General features: G+C 34.5%; 3 protein-coding genes and 2 long non-coding RNA genes across 6 annotated transcripts; 3 read left to right on the top strand and 2 right to left on the bottom strand.

Annotated features, from left to right (window-relative positions):
* Positions 1-240: 240 nt before the first annotated feature.
* On the bottom strand, positions 241-999 carry LOC138122450 (uncharacterized). Its single transcript, XR_011156505.1, has 3 exons — positions 864-999; positions 430-813; positions 241-379 (listed from the first exon to the last, which is right to left on the bottom strand). It is a non-coding gene; the product is annotated as an uncharacterized lncRNA (long non-coding RNA).
* Positions 322-1,610, top strand: LOC138122451 (uncharacterized). Its single transcript, XR_011156506.1, has 2 exons — positions 322-459; positions 563-1,610. It is a non-coding gene; the product is annotated as an uncharacterized lncRNA (long non-coding RNA).
* A 3,435-nt stretch (positions 1,611-5,045) lies between these two features.
* Positions 5,046-11,638, top strand: LOC138122438 (transmembrane channel-like protein 7). Of its 2 annotated transcripts, XM_069036703.1 has the most exons (4): positions 5,046-5,184; positions 5,406-5,590; positions 5,641-5,882; positions 7,180-11,638. In XM_069036703.1, exons 2-4 carry the CDS (start codon positions 5,419-5,421, stop codon positions 8,968-8,970), a joined length of 2,205 nt encoding a protein of 734 aa, XP_068892804.1. In that variant the 5' UTR covers positions 5,046-5,184; positions 5,406-5,418; the 3' UTR covers positions 8,971-11,638. The 2 variants fall into 2 exon arrangements, with proteins under 2 accessions (XP_068892804.1, XP_068892803.1); XM_069036702.1 differs by having other exon boundaries at positions 5,085-5,590.
* Positions 11,639-12,975: 1,337 nt separating this feature from the next.
* On the bottom strand, positions 12,976-14,199 carry LOC138122449 (ribonuclease H2 subunit C). Its single transcript, XM_069036720.1, has 3 exons — positions 13,712-14,199; positions 13,426-13,658; positions 12,976-13,376 (listed from the first exon to the last, which is right to left on the bottom strand). The coding sequence occupies exons 1-3, from the start codon at positions 13,860-13,862 to the stop codon at positions 13,350-13,352; spliced, it is 411 nt and encodes a 136-aa protein (XP_068892821.1). The 5' UTR covers positions 13,863-14,199; the 3' UTR covers positions 12,976-13,349.
* A 163-nt stretch (positions 14,200-14,362) lies between these two features.
* Positions 14,363-15,788, top strand: Fib (rRNA 2'-O-methyltransferase fibrillarin). Its single transcript, XM_069036712.1, has 3 exons — positions 14,363-14,523; positions 14,579-14,952; positions 15,011-15,788. Exons 1-3 carry the CDS (start codon positions 14,511-14,513, stop codon positions 15,593-15,595), a joined length of 972 nt encoding a protein of 323 aa, XP_068892813.1. The 5' UTR covers positions 14,363-14,510; the 3' UTR covers positions 15,596-15,788.
* Positions 15,789-20,862: the final 5,074 nt, after the last annotated feature.

Raw genomic sequence — 20,862 nt, 5'->3', positions numbered from 1 at the left:
CGTACGCGAAATGAGCACTTCGCGTGCCTAGAGCAGGCCGCGAAATTGAATTTCGCAGCCGTTGCCTTGACGACGGCCGTAAAAGTAAAAGTCATTTCTATATTAAACTTAATATTTATTTATTATCACAATTACAACATATCTATCTCTGTATTTGCGGTGTGATCTTACAAAATCTGGATTGGGTACAGTTAAAGTTTGATTTATGCCAGTTTTTGTGTCAGGAACGGCCGCTATTAGTACAAAATTTTCATCCGGTTTGAAGTTCCCGCCAATTTCAAATGGAGTGGTCACCTCAAGAATGACGAGTCGGTAGTCGGTAAAAAAGATCCCAATTATCGATCTAAATATAGAACCATATTTCCAGGATTAAAATAACCTAAAAAGGAGCAGATGATATAACTTATCATAAGAGAATTTAACATTTACCTGCCACAATAAATAAATTCCAGTAAATAGGTAAGCCAATGCAACATTATCCGACACGGTTTTCACATTCTTCTTGTTACATCAGCCTCAAAGTCACTGTAACATTTTTTATATTGCTGTTTCGATTTTTCAGGTTTTAAATGCGACACTGCACAATTTATAATATTTTTTTAACTCTGGATGAGTACACGGAACAAGAGCTGCATATTTGCGGTATAGTCTTACAAATTCTGGATTGGTGACAGTAAAAGTTCCTTTTATGCCAGTTTTTGTGTCAGGAACGGCCACTATTAATAAAGAATGTTCATCCTTGATGTCATCGATAGACATTTTGGTTAGTTCGTCTCTTCGCATGGCTCCTGATATTCCCATGATTAAAATGACCTAAAAAAGGGCAGATTATACAGCAAATTGATCTGGTCTCGTGTCAATACCTTAGACTTTTTCGCCTGATAACCAACTGGCTTTTTTTCAAAAAAGGTACCAATTTCAGAAACTTCGTAACACCAATGCCATCCCGTATGTTCAGCGTGAGCTTCAACATTGAATATGTGCTCCATAAAGTTGAACTTTTCACAGTTTTTGATTTTTCCATTAAATAAGCCAAAACAACATTCTCCGACACCGTTTGCACAATATTTTTATTACACCGTTTGGACTTTTCTGGTATTAAATTGGACACTGCACAATCTGCAATATTTTTTAACTCCGGGGAAGTAGACGGAACAAAAACGTAATTTTCTTGCGACATTTTTCCAATTTTTCTCAAAATGAATTGTTTTATTTATGTCGTTTCCATAGGGACATGGCGACATGTAGGCCGACTTTATTTTTATTGACAGTGAAGGAAATTTTACTTGTTCATTTTATAATTACAAATTTTCGGGTTGCACACAAAATGTTGTGTACATCTTGGCTACGAAATCCTTTGACAACCTCGAGATTGTCTTGTCTCGGCCGCAAAGCGGCCTTGACGACAATTTTTCTCTCGGTTCGTCAAAGTAGGATTTCGCAGCCTTGCTATACAAATAACTATTAAATCATGCTTTATTGAAATTGTGACATGAAATGGTTGTCAAATGTGTCTACAATTGTTTGCCACCCGTTTAAAGTCTATAATAACAGTTTTTATTTATTTATTTTATATTTTTTGCTAATAAAAACTTCGTTCTTCTGTTCCATTTGTCTGATTTTTAAAACTTCTTGAATATTTTGTCAGCAAATCTGACATTCACATTTTCAAAACGTACACAAAAGTCAAAATTAATAGCTATTTATTAATACATAAGCGTCGTTTTAGAAATTTAGAATGTAATGTACTATGGCGGACAATAAATTTAGGCCGGCAAATTTCTGACATTTCAAAAAAGTCAATGCAAGCGACCATTTATTGTCATTATGACTGATGTGTCAGTTTGTCAAACTGAAGGTTTTCAAGTTGTTTGGCGTTTCCTTCGCCTTTTTCGTAACTTACAGATCATGACGCACTAGCGTAACTGATTTGTAGTAGCACTTCTCTGTGGTGCACGCTTCTTAACCCAATTTTAATTTTGATTATCGCTGTCACGATGACAAGAATGACAAAAATCGAAAATGGGGTTAGTTGAACATAATGCCAGCTTCACATTTTGATGTCAACTCAACGACAGGCCGGCCTAAATTTATTGTCCGCCATAGTACATACCTAAAGTTGACTCAAGTTGCAAAAAACCACTTTGCCTTTGCAACAGCACTTTTATGGCATTAGTCATTCGAAATTACTTTAAAACTGTACTTATATGGAAAATATTCAGTCCAAACTATGACTTTTTGGTCCCTTTGTGCCTTTATTTAGTTCAAAAATATTGAAAAAATGCTGTTGCAAATGACAACTGGTTTTTTGCAACTTGAGTCAACTATATGACACCACAGCACGATGAGCCGATGAGCGTGACACCAGAGAATACAGTGACACTATAGCGTTCTAGTAATTTATTTCATACTGGAAGTCTCTTGTGCATCATAATTTTAATTAAAAAATCACATTATTCTGTGAAAATAGCATCACCTTTTTCGTTTTCCTGTGGCAACGGCCGTTGCAATTGTTTTTTTAGATTGAATATTTTTTGACTTTTTCACTTTTCAATGTCAGATTTGATGGATAAAAATAAAACAGTCCTGTAGGTGTTGCTTAGTGACACTTTCCAGCTCTGATACTGTAACAGCCCTTTCACAATGGCGTTAACGTTACGTCGATGTTAAAACGTTAATGTTAACGTTAGATCTAATTACACGTATTTCAGTACTTTTTATAAATTATTTCCGTTGGCTAATGTTAGAATGTAACGTTAAGAATCCAGAACATTTCTAGAACTAACGTTAACGCTAACAATATCACGCAACATTAATTTTCATCATAACGTCATTGTGAACGGTCCACAATGAAATACATGTAATTTTGAATTTCTAGATCTAACGTTAGCATTAACGTTTTAACATCGACGTAACGTTAACGCCATTGTGTATGGGCCTTTATAAAGGCCCATTCACAATGGCGTTAACGTTACGTTGATGTTAAAACGTTAATGTATGCTTGTTTTACACGGTCAAAGAAATTGACGAATAAATTTATAAATTAATCCATGAATAAATTAAAAATGTGAAAGTGTTTTACACGATCAAAGTTTTGCGCACAATAAACTAGGGACTTTTGCACCGCCAATGTGTTGCCAACCTTATCCACTAAACTTGTCGAGGTGACAATGTTATGACAATGCTATATTATTATTTACATTACCTTACCTTTCAATATCAAAACAAATAAACACTATAATATAAACGATGACAATAATACGCCGGTTGCCGAAACGATACCCTCACATGTGACTTGACAGTTTTCACACTAAAGTTGGTACAAGTTTATAAACCGCAATGTAACTAGAATTCTCCAAAAAATTCACGAAAAATTAGAGCTGGTTCTATTTTGACAATTTATTCATCAATTTATTGACGACAATTTTGTGTATTACACGCCACAATAAATTCAAGGTCAAAAAATTCATCAATTTTCAAGCATTTTAACGTTAGATCTAGAAATTCAAAATGACATGTATTTCAGTATAGACCGTTCACAATGGCGTTATGATGAAAGTTAATGTTACATGATATTGTTAACGTTAACGTTTGACCCAGAAATGTTCTGGATTCTTAACGTTACATTCAAACATTTTCCAACGGAAATAATTTTAAAAAAATACTACAATATGTACATGTAATTAGATCTAACATTAACATTAACGTTTTAACACCGACGTAACGTTCACGTCATTGTGAAAGGGCTGTAACTCACCTACCGGACTCAAATTGATGAATGATGCAATCGAACATCTACCGGACAGTATAAAATAAAAAATTAAATGATCACAATCGTACCGTCACCGTACATTACCGTTGAATGATGAGATACCAGATATAAATAGCAAGGGTCTATAAATTACAAATTGTAATTTATAGACCCTTATTACAATACAGGACAGGTCACATAAGGGTTATTTCTGAATTTATTTTGTACGCAACCAAAAATACTAATGACGCTGGCCACCTGATACCGTTTATCATGTGATTTAATTTAGTAATCAACGTAGGTAGGTATTATATGTAATTTGATGAAAAATGTCAAAATGACAGTTGATGAATTTAATTTGTGATTTCATTAATCAGAACAGGATAACGTCATTTTGACATTTTTAGCCAAATTACATACCTACGTTAATTACTAAATTAAATCACATTATACACGGTATCCAGTGGTCAGCGTCATTAGTATTTTTGGCTGCCTACAAAATAAATTCAGAAATAAGCCTTATGTGACTTGCCCTGTATATGGATAATAAAATTCCAATGGAGACATGAAAGTGTAGATACTTTTAAAAAAAGTAATAAAAGCAGATCCGTAAACCAGTCCTAGACTGTGTAACAAATTTTTAATAGTTTGCCAGTGCCGATTTATCAGAGACGTACGGTCGGTGGACAAATAAAACTGGGACACTTAAAATTTAATCTATGTAAGTAAATCAGACCATTGAATTGTCAATATACCGGGTGAGCAAGAAGGACTGTTTAAGTTGGCAGTACAATTAAGAAAAAAATTTTATTCGTTTATTTATAACACTGCAACTGGATATGTTTTGTTGGTTTATTTGACAAATATCTGATATAGGATAGGTATAGCATTAACAACGACAAGCCACCAACAACCGGAAGTTACTCCTGTTATACGATTTAAAATATGATCCAGTGTTACCAACTTAAACAGTTCTTCTTGATCACCCCGTATTTGTCAGTGTTGTGTTGGCTGGTACATTAGATGTACGGTCGGTGGACAAATAAAACTGGGACACTTAAAATTTAATCTATGTAAATCAGACCATTGAAGTGTCAATATATTTGTCAGTGTCTATATAATATGTTATACCAAAGTTAACCTATTTGTGATAAAGCCGCAATTAAACGATGCAAATTTGTAAATTTTGACTTATGTGATTGTCATTTTTGTCCCAGTTTTATTTGTCCATCGACTGTACATAACTTTTAATGCAACTTAAACGTTAGTAAAATTGTGATTATTGTGAATGTGAACATGCCTTTATAAAAGGTTAACGACATAACAATATAAAGCATTATTTGCTCTGACATATGTCAAAAGTAACAGAAAAGAAAACAAGTTCGAGGTTGTTTTTAAAGAGAAAAAAGTTAAACATGACAACAATTTTATAAGTATGTAAAATAATGTTTTTGGTTAAACTAACCGCAACGAAAAGCAGACGTAAAAGGATTGCTCCAATTATATGATTAATTATTCTATACGGCACAGCCTATCTAATCTCAAAGATTATTGTTAACATTAACAGTCTTAAATTATCGTTGGAATGTTTATCTGATTATATTTTCCTTATAACTTGCCATTATCTTACCGCAAACTACAATTGTTTTTAAAGTGGTTGAGTCAAAATGTCAGGAGGAGGAAATAAGAAGAAGCCCACAAAAATTCAGGGTTGGGAGGAAGCAGGATCTGAATTCTATCAAGAAAGTTATCCAACAGATGCAGAATTCGACGCTTTCCAAAGAGATCCGAATCCAAAACATTTAGCAACTTTGTTACCTAGCAAGCAGACAAGAGCTGGTTCGTATAGTATATTTTTTTTCTACTACTTGAACTGACTGCTGTTACAGCTGCAACCATTAGAATTCGCACAAATGATACGAGAACAATCAGACGTCAGACATCTTCTCGATCTCGAAGAGAGTCGACTGTCCACCGTGGAACAGCAACTACTGCTGATGTGCAAGTGTCGATGTTACCTGATCTGTCAGAAAATTTATCCAATGAACAAACAACATGGGAAGAAATTATGCAAATCAAGTCAATGCCTGTGCCCATGTCACAAAAAAAAGAAATGAAAGCAAAAATTTTGGTAAGTTCCTGAAAAATGGTTTGAATATTTTAAATGAAAGTTGTTCATTTTTTTAAATACATAGTGGGTTTTATATTGTTTTGCAGTAATTATTGTATTAAACTTTCAATTTAGTTCAAATTGTTGACAGATTAATTTTGATAATCCATGATTAAAAGTATTATGTGATGATGAACAATGTTCGGACAGATTTAGGCGATTCTAGTAGTGGGGGTCGAATTTCATGAATGTGCGGCACAGCACTTGCAGGGCGTCGGGCGCAATATAATTTCACGATTTAATAATGGTTTGTCTATTTTTTGAAGTACTGCTAGACTCGACAGATTACCTGGTGTACGCTTTGAATATTGTTCCATTATTATTTGAGAATGTATTATTTAATTTACATTATCAAATTTTCTCAAATAAATTCGCAAAACACTTGGGACGCCACCGGGCATTGCGTTCATCTCACGCTGAATAAAAACGAAACAAAAACCATACAGTCGACCTGTTCAGTAAAAAACACCATCACAAGTCGAATTAACTAGCATTATTCCGTGCGCTCACGTCAACTGTGAGCGATTAGTACTTGGACTACTTGGTTAATTATTTTCATGCAATATATTACGAACTGATTCTCCGCTTCCTACTTAACGCCTATTTGAATCCGATCTCTGGTGATGAAACATAAATCATGAATGTTTTTTTTTTTAACACACCAGGTTCTCGCTTTTGAACAATAGATAGAAAATGTGATTTACTGAATTTACATACATCCATCATTCTTGACTTAAAAAAGTATTTTGAAAATTAAATTTAATGCAGTTGCAAAAAGATGCAAAATTATAACATTACTCACTTTTATTTATTGTTTTACTGATTACTGTTATCTGAAGTTGACTTATTTAGGACACACATTATGTCGAAATGTACTTATTATTTACAAACTTTTTGATAAGAGGATTATGATTCATCTTTCATTTCCTGTGCTTAAAACACAATTTAACAAATCCTTCAAGACAATGGGCAATTTTTATTACTGAGTCACTTGATATGTGGAAACTATAAAATTTTTTTGATAAAGTCGGTTCTTAATTTTGGCTTCTTTTCCCTTTGTACTTGAAAAAAAAAATTATCAAAGAGAAATTGCAACAATTGGTGGTAACAAATATGGTGCGATGGACATATGTAATTAAATTATAATCATTTAACGTCATGATTACATTGTGATAGGTTGACACATTAACATTTAACTTAAAGAACTTATTAGGAAACATGAGGATTAACGTAACGTCAAACCTATTTTCAATTACAGAATGAACCAAATTTGCGACTGCAGGGTTACGAGCAGCTCAACTGGAAGCGAAGGAAGATATGGAGACACTTTGTAACACAACTCAAAGAATTTAATGCCAAGTTGGAACTGTGGAAAGGCGACTTAAAACGCATAGAAGGTCATTTTGGAACTGGTGTAGTAGCATATTTTCTATTTTTAAAGTATCTTCAATTTTTAAATTTATTTATGTTCTTCATAATATTTGTATTTATTGCGTTGCCAACTATTCTGTTAGTCGATCCAAGCGATTGTGGTTCACAAAACATAACTGTCGGTGACATCATACAAGGCACCGGTTTCATGGAGTGCAGTTTGTTTTTCTACGGATATTACCCAAATAGCACGTTTACTTACGAAGTTGATAGTACAGTAATGTTTTATGATCTTCCGTTAGCGTATGTATGTGTTACTATAATTTATTTCGGAGTATCGTTAATATCAATTGTGAAAGCCGCAGCATATGGGTTTAAAGAAAGACTCATTGAGGGTGAAGGTCAATTTTACCAATATTGTAATCTTATTTTTGGAGGTTGGGACTTTTGTATTCACAATGACAAATCTGCTGCCATAAAACATAGAGCCATTTTTAATGAGATTAAAGCGTGTTTAGAAATCGAACGACTGAAAGAGATGAAATTGAACAGAACGAAAAATGAGAAAACAACATTGATTATTATTAGAATAATTGTACATATTTTAGTCTTAGGTATATTAGCAGCCAGTGGTTGTGCGATCTATTATGTATTTCAATTTTCAATAGAAAAAGATAGCGAAGATTATTTTAAAAGTTTGGTATATGAATTTTTACCATCAGTGACTATAGTATGTTTGAATGTTTTGGTACCATTTTTATTAAAATATTTAATTACTTTTGAAAAATACAATCCGACATTTGTGATAAGAATGACTTTAGCTCGGACTGTCTTATTGCGTTTAGCTTCAATTTTCACATTATACGCTTCATTAGCTATAGGCGTAATTGGTAAACAACCATGCTGGGAAACCTTTGTCGGACAACAAATTTACAAACTAGTATTAACAGATTTTGCAGTCCATTTAGTTTTGACATTTTTTGTTAATTTTCCTAGAGCGCTTCTCGCGCGACACATTAAAAATAATTTTATCAAACTAATCGGTGAACAAAGTTTTGATTTACCGAAACATGTTCTTGATGTTGTATATTTGCAAACGTTATGTTGGTTGGGTTGCTTCTACGCACCTTTACTTTCATTAATATCCACAGTAATATTCATTTTTATGTTTCAAATAAAAAAATTTGCATGCTTGGTTAATAGTAATCCCAGTTCGACTATATATCGTGCTTCCCGATCCAATTCAATGTTCATGATAGTTTTGTTGGTGTCTTTTCTTTGTGCAGTGGTGCCCATAGCGTATTCTTTTTCTGAAGTGCAACCATCTTCAGCCTGCGGACCTTTCCAAGATTTACATTCTGTCTGGTATCGCGTTGAAGTAACATTTTCTTCAGCTCCCGTTGAGCTTACAAATGCCATATCTTTCCTAACTACTGCAGGTTTTGCCGTGCCAGTTTTTCTTGTCCTGTTTCTTTTGCTGTACTACTTTAGAGCAGTAAATTCAGCAAATAGACAAATGGTTGTTGTTTTGAAAAATCAGCTGGTTTTAGAAGGACACGATAAACAATTTTTATTGGAAAGACTGAGCAAGTTTATTAAACAGCAACAGGAATATCAGAAGCGTTTAAGACCTGTTGATGTTTTACATGATGGTGATACTAATATATCTAGCAACTGATTCCTCATAGTCTGCAATTTTTTTTTTTTTTTTTTTTAATTAAATGAGATTTTCAACTATGTAATATATTAAGTATTAAAAAAGGTAAAAATTATTTATTAATTGTAACATGGATTTTTTGTTTGGTGTATCAATGTATAGTTTCTTTTATCACATATATTTATTACTTTTAAACCAGTATTTAACACATAAAATCATAACATTGTATATCATTTTCAACCACGGGATTTGTGTACATTTACGATATAAATGTCTAACTAAAAATGCCAATTTGTTTTCCTCGAGGTATTTGCAAAATTGCAAAATAAATATGTAAAACATTAATAAATATACTGTGTTCGTTGTTCAACAATAGTCCATTGTATGCTTTTAAGTGCTGCCGAATCAAGGATTAGTTTCAAAATGTCGAATTGTTACAAACTTACTTACAATTTTTACGTGACGTTTCCTTTTAATTTTTATACAGGCTGTCCCCAAAAAAGAAGACGAGTCCATAACTCCCTTATTTATCGCAGGATTTTAATGATTTATACACCAAATTAAATGGTTATGAATAGGCTAGAAAAGGGCCTAATAAATTCCCGTATAGCCCTAAAGGCTTCAAGGCTAAACTGTCAAAATATTTTTTTCAAATGCGAACATATACTTTTTTTAGTAATTCTGAAAGACTTTTAATCTGAAAACAACAATGTATGGATCACAAATATACACTTACATACCAGAAATACAAAAGAAGCGCTATCGTCTATGCTCCATTTTTCACTAAACATTGGCGCCAAATCCGCACAATCCCATATGTTATTATTTGTCATTTGTTTTCCAGCTAACTTAATTTGGTTAGCTTGTATTACATTGTAATGCAAGGCATTTTGCTGCTTCTTGCTTGGTGCTCGTCATTTGTTTCAAAAGTTAATGTTATTTTTTTATGTAAACTTATACTTGTGATACATTGTTGTTTTCAGACTAAAAATCTCTACCAGAATTATTAAAAAATAGTATATACCTAGGCTTGTAGCTCTTGGAGTTATACGTGCATTTAGTAGGCCATTTTGTAGCCTATTCAGAACCATTTAATTTGGTGTAGGTATAGATAATTAAAGTCCTCCGATAAATATGGGAGGTATGGACTCATTTTTGTTTTTTTGGGATACCTGTATTTTAATGACATTTTTATACATGCTGTAAAGGTGTTTTTTTTTAATTTGGCGTCGAAGTAGGTGTTGGAGAGTCGATTGAGATAGCACCACTCATGTAAAAGCGTAAGATTTAAACAGCTGATCCGTAACCTGTATAGTGCGTTCACAATCGACACTTCAACGCCAAATTTAAAAAACACCCGTTACATGGGGCATTGTTTGATGTGAACCAAAAAATTACATATTACTTCAACGTACACATTTTACCTTCCTTACAGAAGTTTATCTTAGAAGAATGTGATTTCATCAGGTAAAATTGTTTTCTAAATGAACCTAGTACAGTCAGCACTTGGACATAAAAATTTGAACATAACATTTTGGTGCATTTCATTACATTCTACCACGTTACTTCTCGTATTCGTTGCATTTAACTAGATCTGAAGTGGCATGAACAATATTTACAATTTCACTCCTTATAAGTCTACAATTTATTTGTAAGTACCAAAAAGTACATTACATAGTTTTTAACCGATAAATGGAACTGAAATTTATTGTATTTTTACGGCACATTTGTGATATTCTCATGGTATTTATTCTGTTTCATTTGTTATTTGTACAAACAATAACATCATTGGTTACCTCATAATATGTAGTCGTTTTTTTTGTATCTCATAGTAGCGTCCAGTAATATAGTGCGCGATACATATTTAAAAAGTGTACAAATTAGAAGTAGGTTTTACTAAGAGCTAGCACATTCAGAAAGTTCGATTCTGAACTAAAATGATGGTTAAGATTTTTGTTTTTCTTAAGACTTTCATCATTCTCTTTTAATTATACAGAGTCATTATAAAATATTGTATAGTTTGTCCAGCGAGGGATTGGTTGACATAAAAATCACTAAATTCTACGTAGAGAAAGTAGTACCTAGCGCACGTAAAATTTGAAATATATCCTTCAATCAGTAACATTTTTGCTCTAATTATTGTATTCTATTCTAGTGCATTTTGTAGTGTTGGGTTACAAGTTTACAATTTAAAATCTCCCAATCTCTCGCTGGACGAAGTTTACCATCGTAGTAGGCGTCGGTGGCTTAGTTGAATGTGCCGTAAGCTTCATAACATGAGTGAAACTAGTATCGCCGATAGGTGGCGCTCCTGGCGGTAGTGGAAATCTGTCTACTAGTTTGTCTACGCTTGCGAGGCTGGCAGGACATCCAAAATTTGTGTGGGTTTTCAACGCCAACTACGATGGTACAATATTTTATAATGACCCTGTATAATATAAGTACGTATGTAACATTAAATGGTTATTATGCTGCTATTCAATGCCAAAATAAACCTGCCAATAATTTTTATTTTATGAGTGTTTATTATTCGAATTAGCTATTTGTGATGTGGCAAACAAAGAAATCTTTACTTTTATAGTAATGTAAATGATTTATGCAGACGCATTTATTTGTGTACTAAAAATTTAAGTAAGTGTAATTTTGTATGTATACGAATTCATAAGTATTAAAATTATGTTCTAGTCTATAGTTGTTTTTTGCTTTTATTTATGTAATATATCAGTACATAATAAAATTGATTTTAAAAAGTAAAAACATAATTTATTCTTTAGAGACCCAACATCACATTGATTTTAATTATTTTAAACAAGAAAACTTATACTAACCAGCAAACGGCAAGAGTTTACGCATCTACTGTAATTTTGCGATGCCATTCTTTTTTAAATATACAGACACTACATAGACCATCAAATAAATACATAGTACACATGGTGGTCTAGGCTTGACTACAAATGCAACTAATTAAATTCTTGTTATGTCCAAACAATATAGACTCTATTTAGATTCTGGAGGTAAAGTAACCTTCCTTGCTAAGATGACGTAGGTCATGTTCATTCTTTAGTGGTACAAACACTTTTATTGTGCCTATGCCCTATACTGTTCGATCACATCAAGGAGTAGCACATGCAGTTGGAGACCTATTTATTTTATGGTACTGTAAACTGCAATATGAGGTGGGTAAGCTGTTGCCACTTCCATGTATCAAGTAAGTTAGAATGCTAACGTTTTTCCCGAGGTTTTTCCTTTAAATTTTGAAATTGAAGCCTAAACTTTGAAAATTTGTTAAAATGATGAATTAGTGTGTTTTAATGAGAGTACAACTTTATCATGTTTATTAACTTTGTTTTTACATGAGACTAAAAAGCACGGGGTTATTATATAGTTGATTCAAGTTGCAAAAAACCACTTTGCCTTTGCAACAGCATTTTTATGGCATTAGTCATTTGAAATTATGTACTTTAAAACTGTACTTATATGGAAAATATTCAATCCAAATGATGATTTTCTGATCTCTTTGTGCCTTCATTTGGTTCAAAAATATTGAAAACATGCGGTCGCAAATGACGTGATTTTTTGCAACTTGAGTCAACTATAATATAACATCGTAGGTGGCTGTGCGAGTGTGCCCAATGCTTTAGGTGCGCCTCTACGCCAACTATACCGGGTATCAACCACCAAACCTGGCCATAGGCACATTACACATATTAAAATAATATATGAGTTGCTATGAAATATATTATTGTGTAATGTCATATTGACAGCTACAATTATCATCCGTACAAACAATGCCATCAGGAAACTTTAGATGTAGGTAACCTAGAAAGTAGAAATACTTTTGAAATTTGGAAAAGGGAAGATCGATCCCAGAGCAGTATTATGCTCAATTATTGGGCAAATTTGACGAAACAATAATATGTTTCATAGCAACTCATATATTATTTTAATATGTGTAATGTGCCTATGGCCAGGTTTGGTGGTTGATACCCGGTATGTTAGAATAGTAATATTTATAATAACCCTGTATAAGTAAAAAATGATTTATTGATAACATCAATTCTTTTTTCTTCTAGTTACATTTGTAGTGGTTTTAAGTTAATCTTTTTTGACCAAGTAGTTATTTCATTCAATGGCAAAAGTAATTAGAAACAAAATAAACAAATTGAAAGCTTCTACATTAAAATTATTTACATTTTATTACTACACATGTATAAAAAGTTGCTTTATTAACATTTACCTTTTGTTTAAACTCCTATCACTGTAATTAATTTATTAAAAAAATATTTAAACCAAGTCTGCAACTGAAACGTCACACTGACTTTTGTTATTTTCATAATGAAAAAGCAACAGTAGGCACTTAATGGTACATTTTGTAAAATTTACTGTTACCCATCCCAACATTATTCTTGTGTGATTGGACTGTGTAACTAAAAACAAATAGTTTTTTTATAGTTGAAAAGAGAAGCAAATACTTACAGCTTCAGCTATTTCAATCCACTCTAATGCTTGAACTATTTTATCATTTTGACTAGGAATTTTATCCCAATTCCAATAATTGAGTGATTTGAATTTATTAACAACATGAAATTTTCTTTCTTCATTCTCATAAAGAGGAGCAATACTTTCATGCAACACCACTCCAATATATCCCGCAGGCAAATTAACTGATGTCCCTCTTAACGGGATTCCTCGAAATGACCCTCTAAAAGCTAGAAGAAACACCCAGATGTAATATCCTAAATTGCACAATCCCTCCACTTACTGTCATCTTTTTCCAGTTTTACAGCACCATCAAAAAAATACGACACATTTGCGTCACAGTCTGCCAGTATTTTGCATGGAATGCTTTGAACTTTTGAATTACTTGAATTGTTAACAAGATAATTTTTCGTGTTTTCTATGTGAATAATCATTTTTTTTTTCAAGTTTTGATTATGTAATACTTAGTTTCGTGCAATGTTTTACTTTTGCGGTATAATTATTCACGATGATATTTTCTCAATTATATTTAATATAACCTCAAGCTAACCACACATTCACATACAAAATTTAAAAGTTTGAAAATCAACTACCATAACATATTGTTTTTTTAGTTATTCTAGGGACTTTGCCACCACTTCTTCAGAGACTTCGTTAGTTGGCATGTGGGCAAACATATTTAAATTTAAAATTGTGTTTTACGTAAGAAGAACATATAATGGTATTAAAAGTGTTGTGTTATTTAAGCTGATTAAAATTGTTTCATAATTATTTGTAATTTATTTTTGTTTCTTAGTCAGAGACGGAGCAGGGTCTTTTACTTTAAAATTTGAAATTTTACCTGATTCCCTCCATTTCCAAATAGGTAACCAATCAACTTTACTTTTGTACTTCTTTGTCGTACTCATTGTAGCTTCCACCTATAATACCCATTATTAAACAGAGAAGAGTAGCAGCTTGTATGCGTGAAAATTGAGGTTAGTTTGTTTCAACCGCGTGTGTTGTTTGTGAGGGCACGTCTATTGTGTCTGCAAACACGTGGTAATTTGTTATAGTGTGTTAACTCTAAAACAGATTTCATAATGGGAAAACCAGGTAAATTTTGTAATTTGTTGGTTATGTGAATATGTAATTAAAAGCGTACTTGTAGGATTTTCACCAGGTGGTCGTGGAGGAGCCGGCCGTGGAGGTGGCGGTGGTTTTGGAGGTCGCGGCGGTGGCCGAGGAGGTAATCGAGGTGGATTTGGAGGCGGCGGACGAGGCGGAGGTCGCCCCAGTTTTGGAGGTGGAGGACGTGGTGGACGAGGAGGAGGTGGTCGTGGAGGCGGTGGTCGTGGAGGCGGTGGTCGTGGAGGAGGTGGCCGTGGTGGCGGCAGGGGCGGTTTCAAAGGAGGCAAGACGGTTGTAATAGAACCGCATCGACATGATGGAGTCTTTATTGCACGAGGTAAAGAGGATGCACTTGTTACATTAAATCTTGTACCTGGATCTGAAGTTTATGGAGAAAAACGAATATCCGTTGAGGTAATATTACATTGCAGAGAATTCTGTTAATATGTCACTAAGTAACATTTTTTTACAGAATGATGGAAATAAAGTTGAATACAGAGTATGGAATCCTTTCCGTAGCAAACTTGCAGCTGCTATATTGGGTGGAGTAGATCAAATTCACATGTCACCAGGAAGCAAAGTTTTATATTTGGGAGCTGCTTCAGGAACAACTGTTTCACATGTTTCTGATGTTGTTGGTCCTGAAGGTTTAGTATATGCTGTTGAATTTTCACATAGGTCAGGCCGTGACTTAATAAATGTTGCCAAAAAACGAACAAACATTATTCCAATAATAGAAGATGCTAGACATCCACATAAGTATAGGATGTTAGTTGGAATGGTTGACACCGTTTTTGCTGATGTTGCACAGCCTGATCAAGCCAGGATAGTTGCACTTAATGCACAACATTTTTTGAAAAATGGAGGTCACTTTGTTATATCAATAAAAGCTTCATGTATTGATTCAACAGCACAACCAGAAGCTGTGTTTGCTGCAGAAGTTAAAAGATTACAAGCAGATCAACTTAAACCTCAAGAGCAAATTACATTGGAGCCTTATGAGAGAGACCATGCTGTGGTGGTAGGAGTATTTAGACCACCTCCAAAGAAACAGTGAAGTTTCAGTTGCATAAATAGGAAGACATTAATGGTCAACGTGTTTTTCCTTATTTTTTTAAAATAAAACTGATTAAAAATGTAATCAATTATGTAGGGACAAAGTTATGAAAATTGTATGTATGAAGCCTTTATATTTTTAAACAGTTTGTCTCATTATATTAAAGAGTAGCATTAAATAGGAAAAGTAATTAGCATTTGTTTTCTTTTTGGTCCCTGTATATTAAGTGTAGAGGTAAAGTCAAAATGAAACATGACAGGGTGGAGCTTAGGATGCGCGCTCTCCAATTTACCGCTGGCAAGGGCGTATCATACAATCGTCAGCTTAGGGGCAAAAACTTAACCTAAACTCAATTTTCTTCATCATAGAGATCCTACACCGAGGTCATCTACTTTTATTGTAGAACCTCTAATAGAATAATGAAAACTATCTTCATCTTCAGAACATTCCCTTAACACCTGTATGGTGTAAACAAAAGAAAAATGTTTTTTTTATTTTTGACTCCGCCACTGTCATATACAGGGCGTTTGAAAATTGCTAGTACAAAAAAAAAACTGTGGCATCTAGAAGCCCTAAGAAAACCAAAAAAACCAATTTTTAATTTTTCTAAACAAAAGGGATAAAGTAACCCTATCCCAGCATATTTTACGCCTCAGGCGGGGCAGTATTTTTTAAACCTTGGTAACCAAGCGTGATAGTGAAGGACTATACAACAATATGAAAAATAAATATTTTTTTGCAAGATTTTGGCAACTAACAATGGTACTAACAATTTTAACCCAATTTTTAGTAATTTTTATCTCGAAAACTAGAGGACTTTTATTAAAAAAATTTTTTGCCGTTGACTTTAACTCACCATCACCAATTACCAGTATTTTTTTGTACACCCTGTATTTTAGATTAATGATTTTATTTCAAATAAAACAAAACTTTACACTTCAAAACCAACACTTTATTCTTCGGCTGCGTGTTACAGAGTGTATCAAAAAGTCTAAAACTATAACATTTTATGCAAGAGCTCGATAATTAGATATGACATTTACGACCCAGCTGGGGCTCGATCCTTAATCGCCCAGCTGCTTGCTCTTGACCCTATCGGGGTTAAAACAAAAATCCCACGCCTTAACTTAAGTCCATAAAATGTTCGACAATAAATTATATAAAAACTAATAATTAACCACAGTAAATAAATTCTAAACATTAACAAAAAGGGTCCTTCTGTCTCGGCTGATGCTGCCATCCGACGATATTGGCGGAAATGCTCACATATACGTAAGCTGGATTCAACTGATCTACAGCTTGCCCATTGTAGCTTAAGCTGTGAGGGATGCGTAAAGTTGAATAAAGAGATCCTGGATCCTGGAAGCAGCAAAGAAATGCGACAAAATCAGTGTTAGGCCACTGCGTATCCGACTCTCACAGCCAGTGTTGCCAGACCTATCGAGTGACATTTCGGTAGATCAACTCGGAACTTTTCGGTAGGTTTCGTAAAAAATCGGTAGATTTTTTTATTTCTCGGCACTGGACGTATTCCTTGTAATAAAACGATTGAATTTTACATAAATAAAAGCTACGCTCTTTCACACCCTCATCATGGCGTAATTTAAACAGAACACAAAAAAAAAATAGGGCATTTAACGGAGTTTTGGTGATGGATCACCCCTTCGATTGCAGAAATAACGGCACATCAACCAGTCCAAAACAAAACGCCTTCCAGATTGAAAAAACTAAAAAGCAATATTTCTATGAAGTATAACGTTGGAAAAACTTGAAAGAACTTCACGGTTTTTACGTAAACAAAATCGCTGTTTTCCATTTAATCCTAGAAATATTGTCATAAAACAATACATATACAGTGTGGAATAAAATGATTTACATTTAAAATAAATTAATAAATTGTGAAACACAATTGGCAAAAGGAGAAAAGCAAAAAAAAGAACAACAAAACAGCTACAGTCATATAATTCTAAAGAAATACGTTCAAGTCCGTAACATGTAGAAAATAACTAAACATAAATAAAAGCTAGACACTTTCACACCCTCGACAACAGAACACAAAGAAAGCGGGGTAATTAACGGGATCACCCTTTCGACTCCAGGAATAACGGCACATCAACCAGTCACCAGTCCAAAACAAAACGCCTTAGATGTTCTCTTATGCAAATGAAGTTAAAAATGTTAGATTATGAACATTTTTTTGAGTAACTTTTCGGTAGATTTGAGGTTTAAATCGGTAGATCGGTAGATTTTATGCGAATTCGGTAGATCTACCGAAAATTCGGTAGATCTGGCAACACTGCTCACAGCTCAAGCTGCAGTTGGGAAGCTGTACATTCGTCTTCTGCGCAAACCATGTGATGTCATGTTTCGTTTTGACTTTACCTCTACATAACTACATACATACTATAAGTGGGTGTAAGTGGGAAGAAAGCAAAATAGAAAGAGTGAGCGAGTTCAAGTACCTGGGCTACACCTTCAACGAGAGGAGAGAGCCACAGTCAAGGCGCCAGTGAGAGAGGTAATGGTATCTAGGGTAATGAGGAAGGCGAACAAGGTTACAAGCACAGATTACTCATATAAGCAGATAGTGCACTTGACCAGCAATGCATTGATTGTAGCGGTTCAAGATTCTTGCCGCGGTAGCTTTCGTTTGGTTCGCGCGAATTTAAAATGTGACCCGATCGACGCGGAATTCTAAAATTGTAAATAAAGCAAATAAGAGTTCTAATCAATTCTATTGATGTTATGTCCATAAAAATGATACAAAAAATAAAACTAGAATAAAATATTAACGTAATATGTTTTTCAGAAAGAAAAAATAATAAAAAAAAGGAATACAATTCAAACAAATCAATTATTCTAAATAAAACAATCAAAATGGAAACGGGCTAACGGCTAACAAATACAGACTTAATGTGGCATGAAATAAGTTTAAATTTTGTGGTAGTGAATTTAAACCACAGATTTATTTATACCAATTAATTGTAAGTTATTATTAGGCTTTGGTTCTAAAGATATTATGTTATAGTCAATTATAACTATTATATTAAGTATATATTTCTATATTTTCTGGGTTAGGCCGTTTTATCTTTTACACTACCTCAAATAAATGCTTCACAAAGTCACAAATGCGATACATTCAATAACTTTCTGTTTTTAAGTGTTGGGCAATTGATGTTGCGGTTGTAATAGTTTAATGCATAATAAATTCTCATGTGGACATACAGTTTTAGAGAATAATCTAAGGGAAAATTCTTCTTTATCGTATTTATTTACAAAACCAACTAAACAGGTTTTTAAATTCGTGCGAACCAAAACAGAGACTTGCGCACTGAAACTGGAAACAATTCGAGGTCCGAGTGCACTATCTGTTTATATGAGTAATCTGTGGTTACAAGGTAGTTCGATGGCGAGAATGCATTTACCGCACAGCCAAAGCACTGGCACCACGACTGGCACAGCTGCGCCGGCGCGTGATCAGAAATTGCAGCGGTCTGGGGCCGTGCAAAATAATATTTCTTTTCGATATAAGGACGCTGTCACATCATTTTTCAGGTCAGGTCAGGTGTAGTCGGCGTTTTAATTTTCAATATTTAAAATCCGCGTTTAAACAGTTGGGGCGGAGCGTGCTTTGGCTATGCGCTAAATACATTCTCGCAGTTGGATGTGTGTAGGGAATACGAGAGGGAAAGTGGGGAGGTGAGTTCAGGAATCAGGAGGTGAATGATGATGTACGAGAGCATGGTAGAGAGCGTGCTGGCTGATGTACGGAGCAGAGATCTGGGGATGGAAGGAACAGGAGGAGGTGGAGAGAGTGCAAGAGAAATATTTGAGATGGGTGCTAGGAGAGGACAGAGAAACACCGGGGTACATAGTGAGGGAAGAGTGCAAGAGGAGCAAGCTGAGAGTGAAACATGAGTGAAAGCGGCAAAGTTCGTAGACAGAATCGGCGGAAGGGAAGAGTGCAGGATACTGTATGAGTGCTATGGGGAAAAGAAAAAGAGCGCGGATGCGAAAGAGAGAAAGAAGTACTGCAGGAGGAACGAGTATGCCAGCGAGGAAGTGGAAAGAATGAGAACGGAAGGAAGATCGGTATAATAATTGTTCACTTTAACTACTTCTGGAATTTTCGCGTTTTTTCTGGCTAGACAGCGTCAGGGCGCCCTCCTAGATCGTGTTCCACCATTCAAACCTTGTACAAATGACTTTTTTTTCTCTCTTGTTGTGTTTCAAGGTCGCGCCAAGTCTTAGTATAACTAGAGGGTAAGGAAAATTTTCATTTGCACAAGGTTTGACTGGTGGGAAACGATGTAGGAGGACGTCCTGAGGCTGTCTAGCCAGAAAGAACGCGAAAATTCCAGAAGTAGTTAAAGTGAACAATTACCGGAAGATCGATGAGCGCGGAGCTGAGCGAGAGGGACAAAGATACGGACAAGCAAGGGAGAAGGGAGAGAATGCAGGTACAACAGGGAGTATGAGAGATGCCAGATGCATGACAGAGGATGTTCCGGTGTACCTGGAGAGAGAGTGTACCAGGTATTGGACGGAAGGAGAGGAGAGAAGGTGCAGAACGTGCCGCGAGGACGATCGAGCACATGTGGAGCCGATGCGACGAAATGAGAGAGAGGGAGGGAAAGGAGCGGCGAGAAACACTGAGCGAAGACGGAAGGGAGATAGGATGGATGAAAGAGGTGTGTAAGAGGAGAGAAAGGATAGAGAAAAAGAGGGGTGGGAATAGGAATTGAAAAGGTTATGTTGGGAAATTTTTGGAATTGCCATTTTTTGTTCAGTTATGTTTATGTAAATAGTTTAAAAGTGCAAGGAATCTGAAAGCCCGTAGGGCAAAAAAGTTTAGGTGGGTTGTTCTGGTGTCTTTAAGGGTAGATACAGATCTACCGTTATCTCATATTATATGTACTTGTAAATTATAACTTACTTTTATCTAAACATAAAATAACAGTTAGGACAACCTTTCATTCAAATTTAAAGTCTGTAAAAGTGTAAGTCTTTATTTTAGATCACGTTTTCGTGAATACACACCGTAAGTTCGTAAGACACCGTAAGGTAAAGTAAATGGCTCTTGGAATGTTACGTAAGCTCAGCTTCCCATTATTGTACATAAGCATATCTTACTTTATATGTAGTAAGATATAAACATTCTTGTAAGCCACATTTGCGAATAGTTCAGGCCTTACAGATTTGAAATATCTTACTCTTCAAACAGGAATGAACAAATTGCTGATTGGCTTTATCATACATTTGTTTGT

This window comes from Tenebrio molitor, chromosome 1 (genome assembly GCF_963966145.1).
Source record: "Tenebrio molitor chromosome 1, icTenMoli1.1, whole genome shotgun sequence".
NCBI lineage: Eukaryota > Metazoa > Arthropoda > Insecta > Coleoptera > Tenebrionidae > Tenebrio > Tenebrio molitor.
The sequence above is the reverse complement of the archived record's forward strand: the minus strand, read 5'-3'. Positions and strand labels throughout refer to the sequence as shown.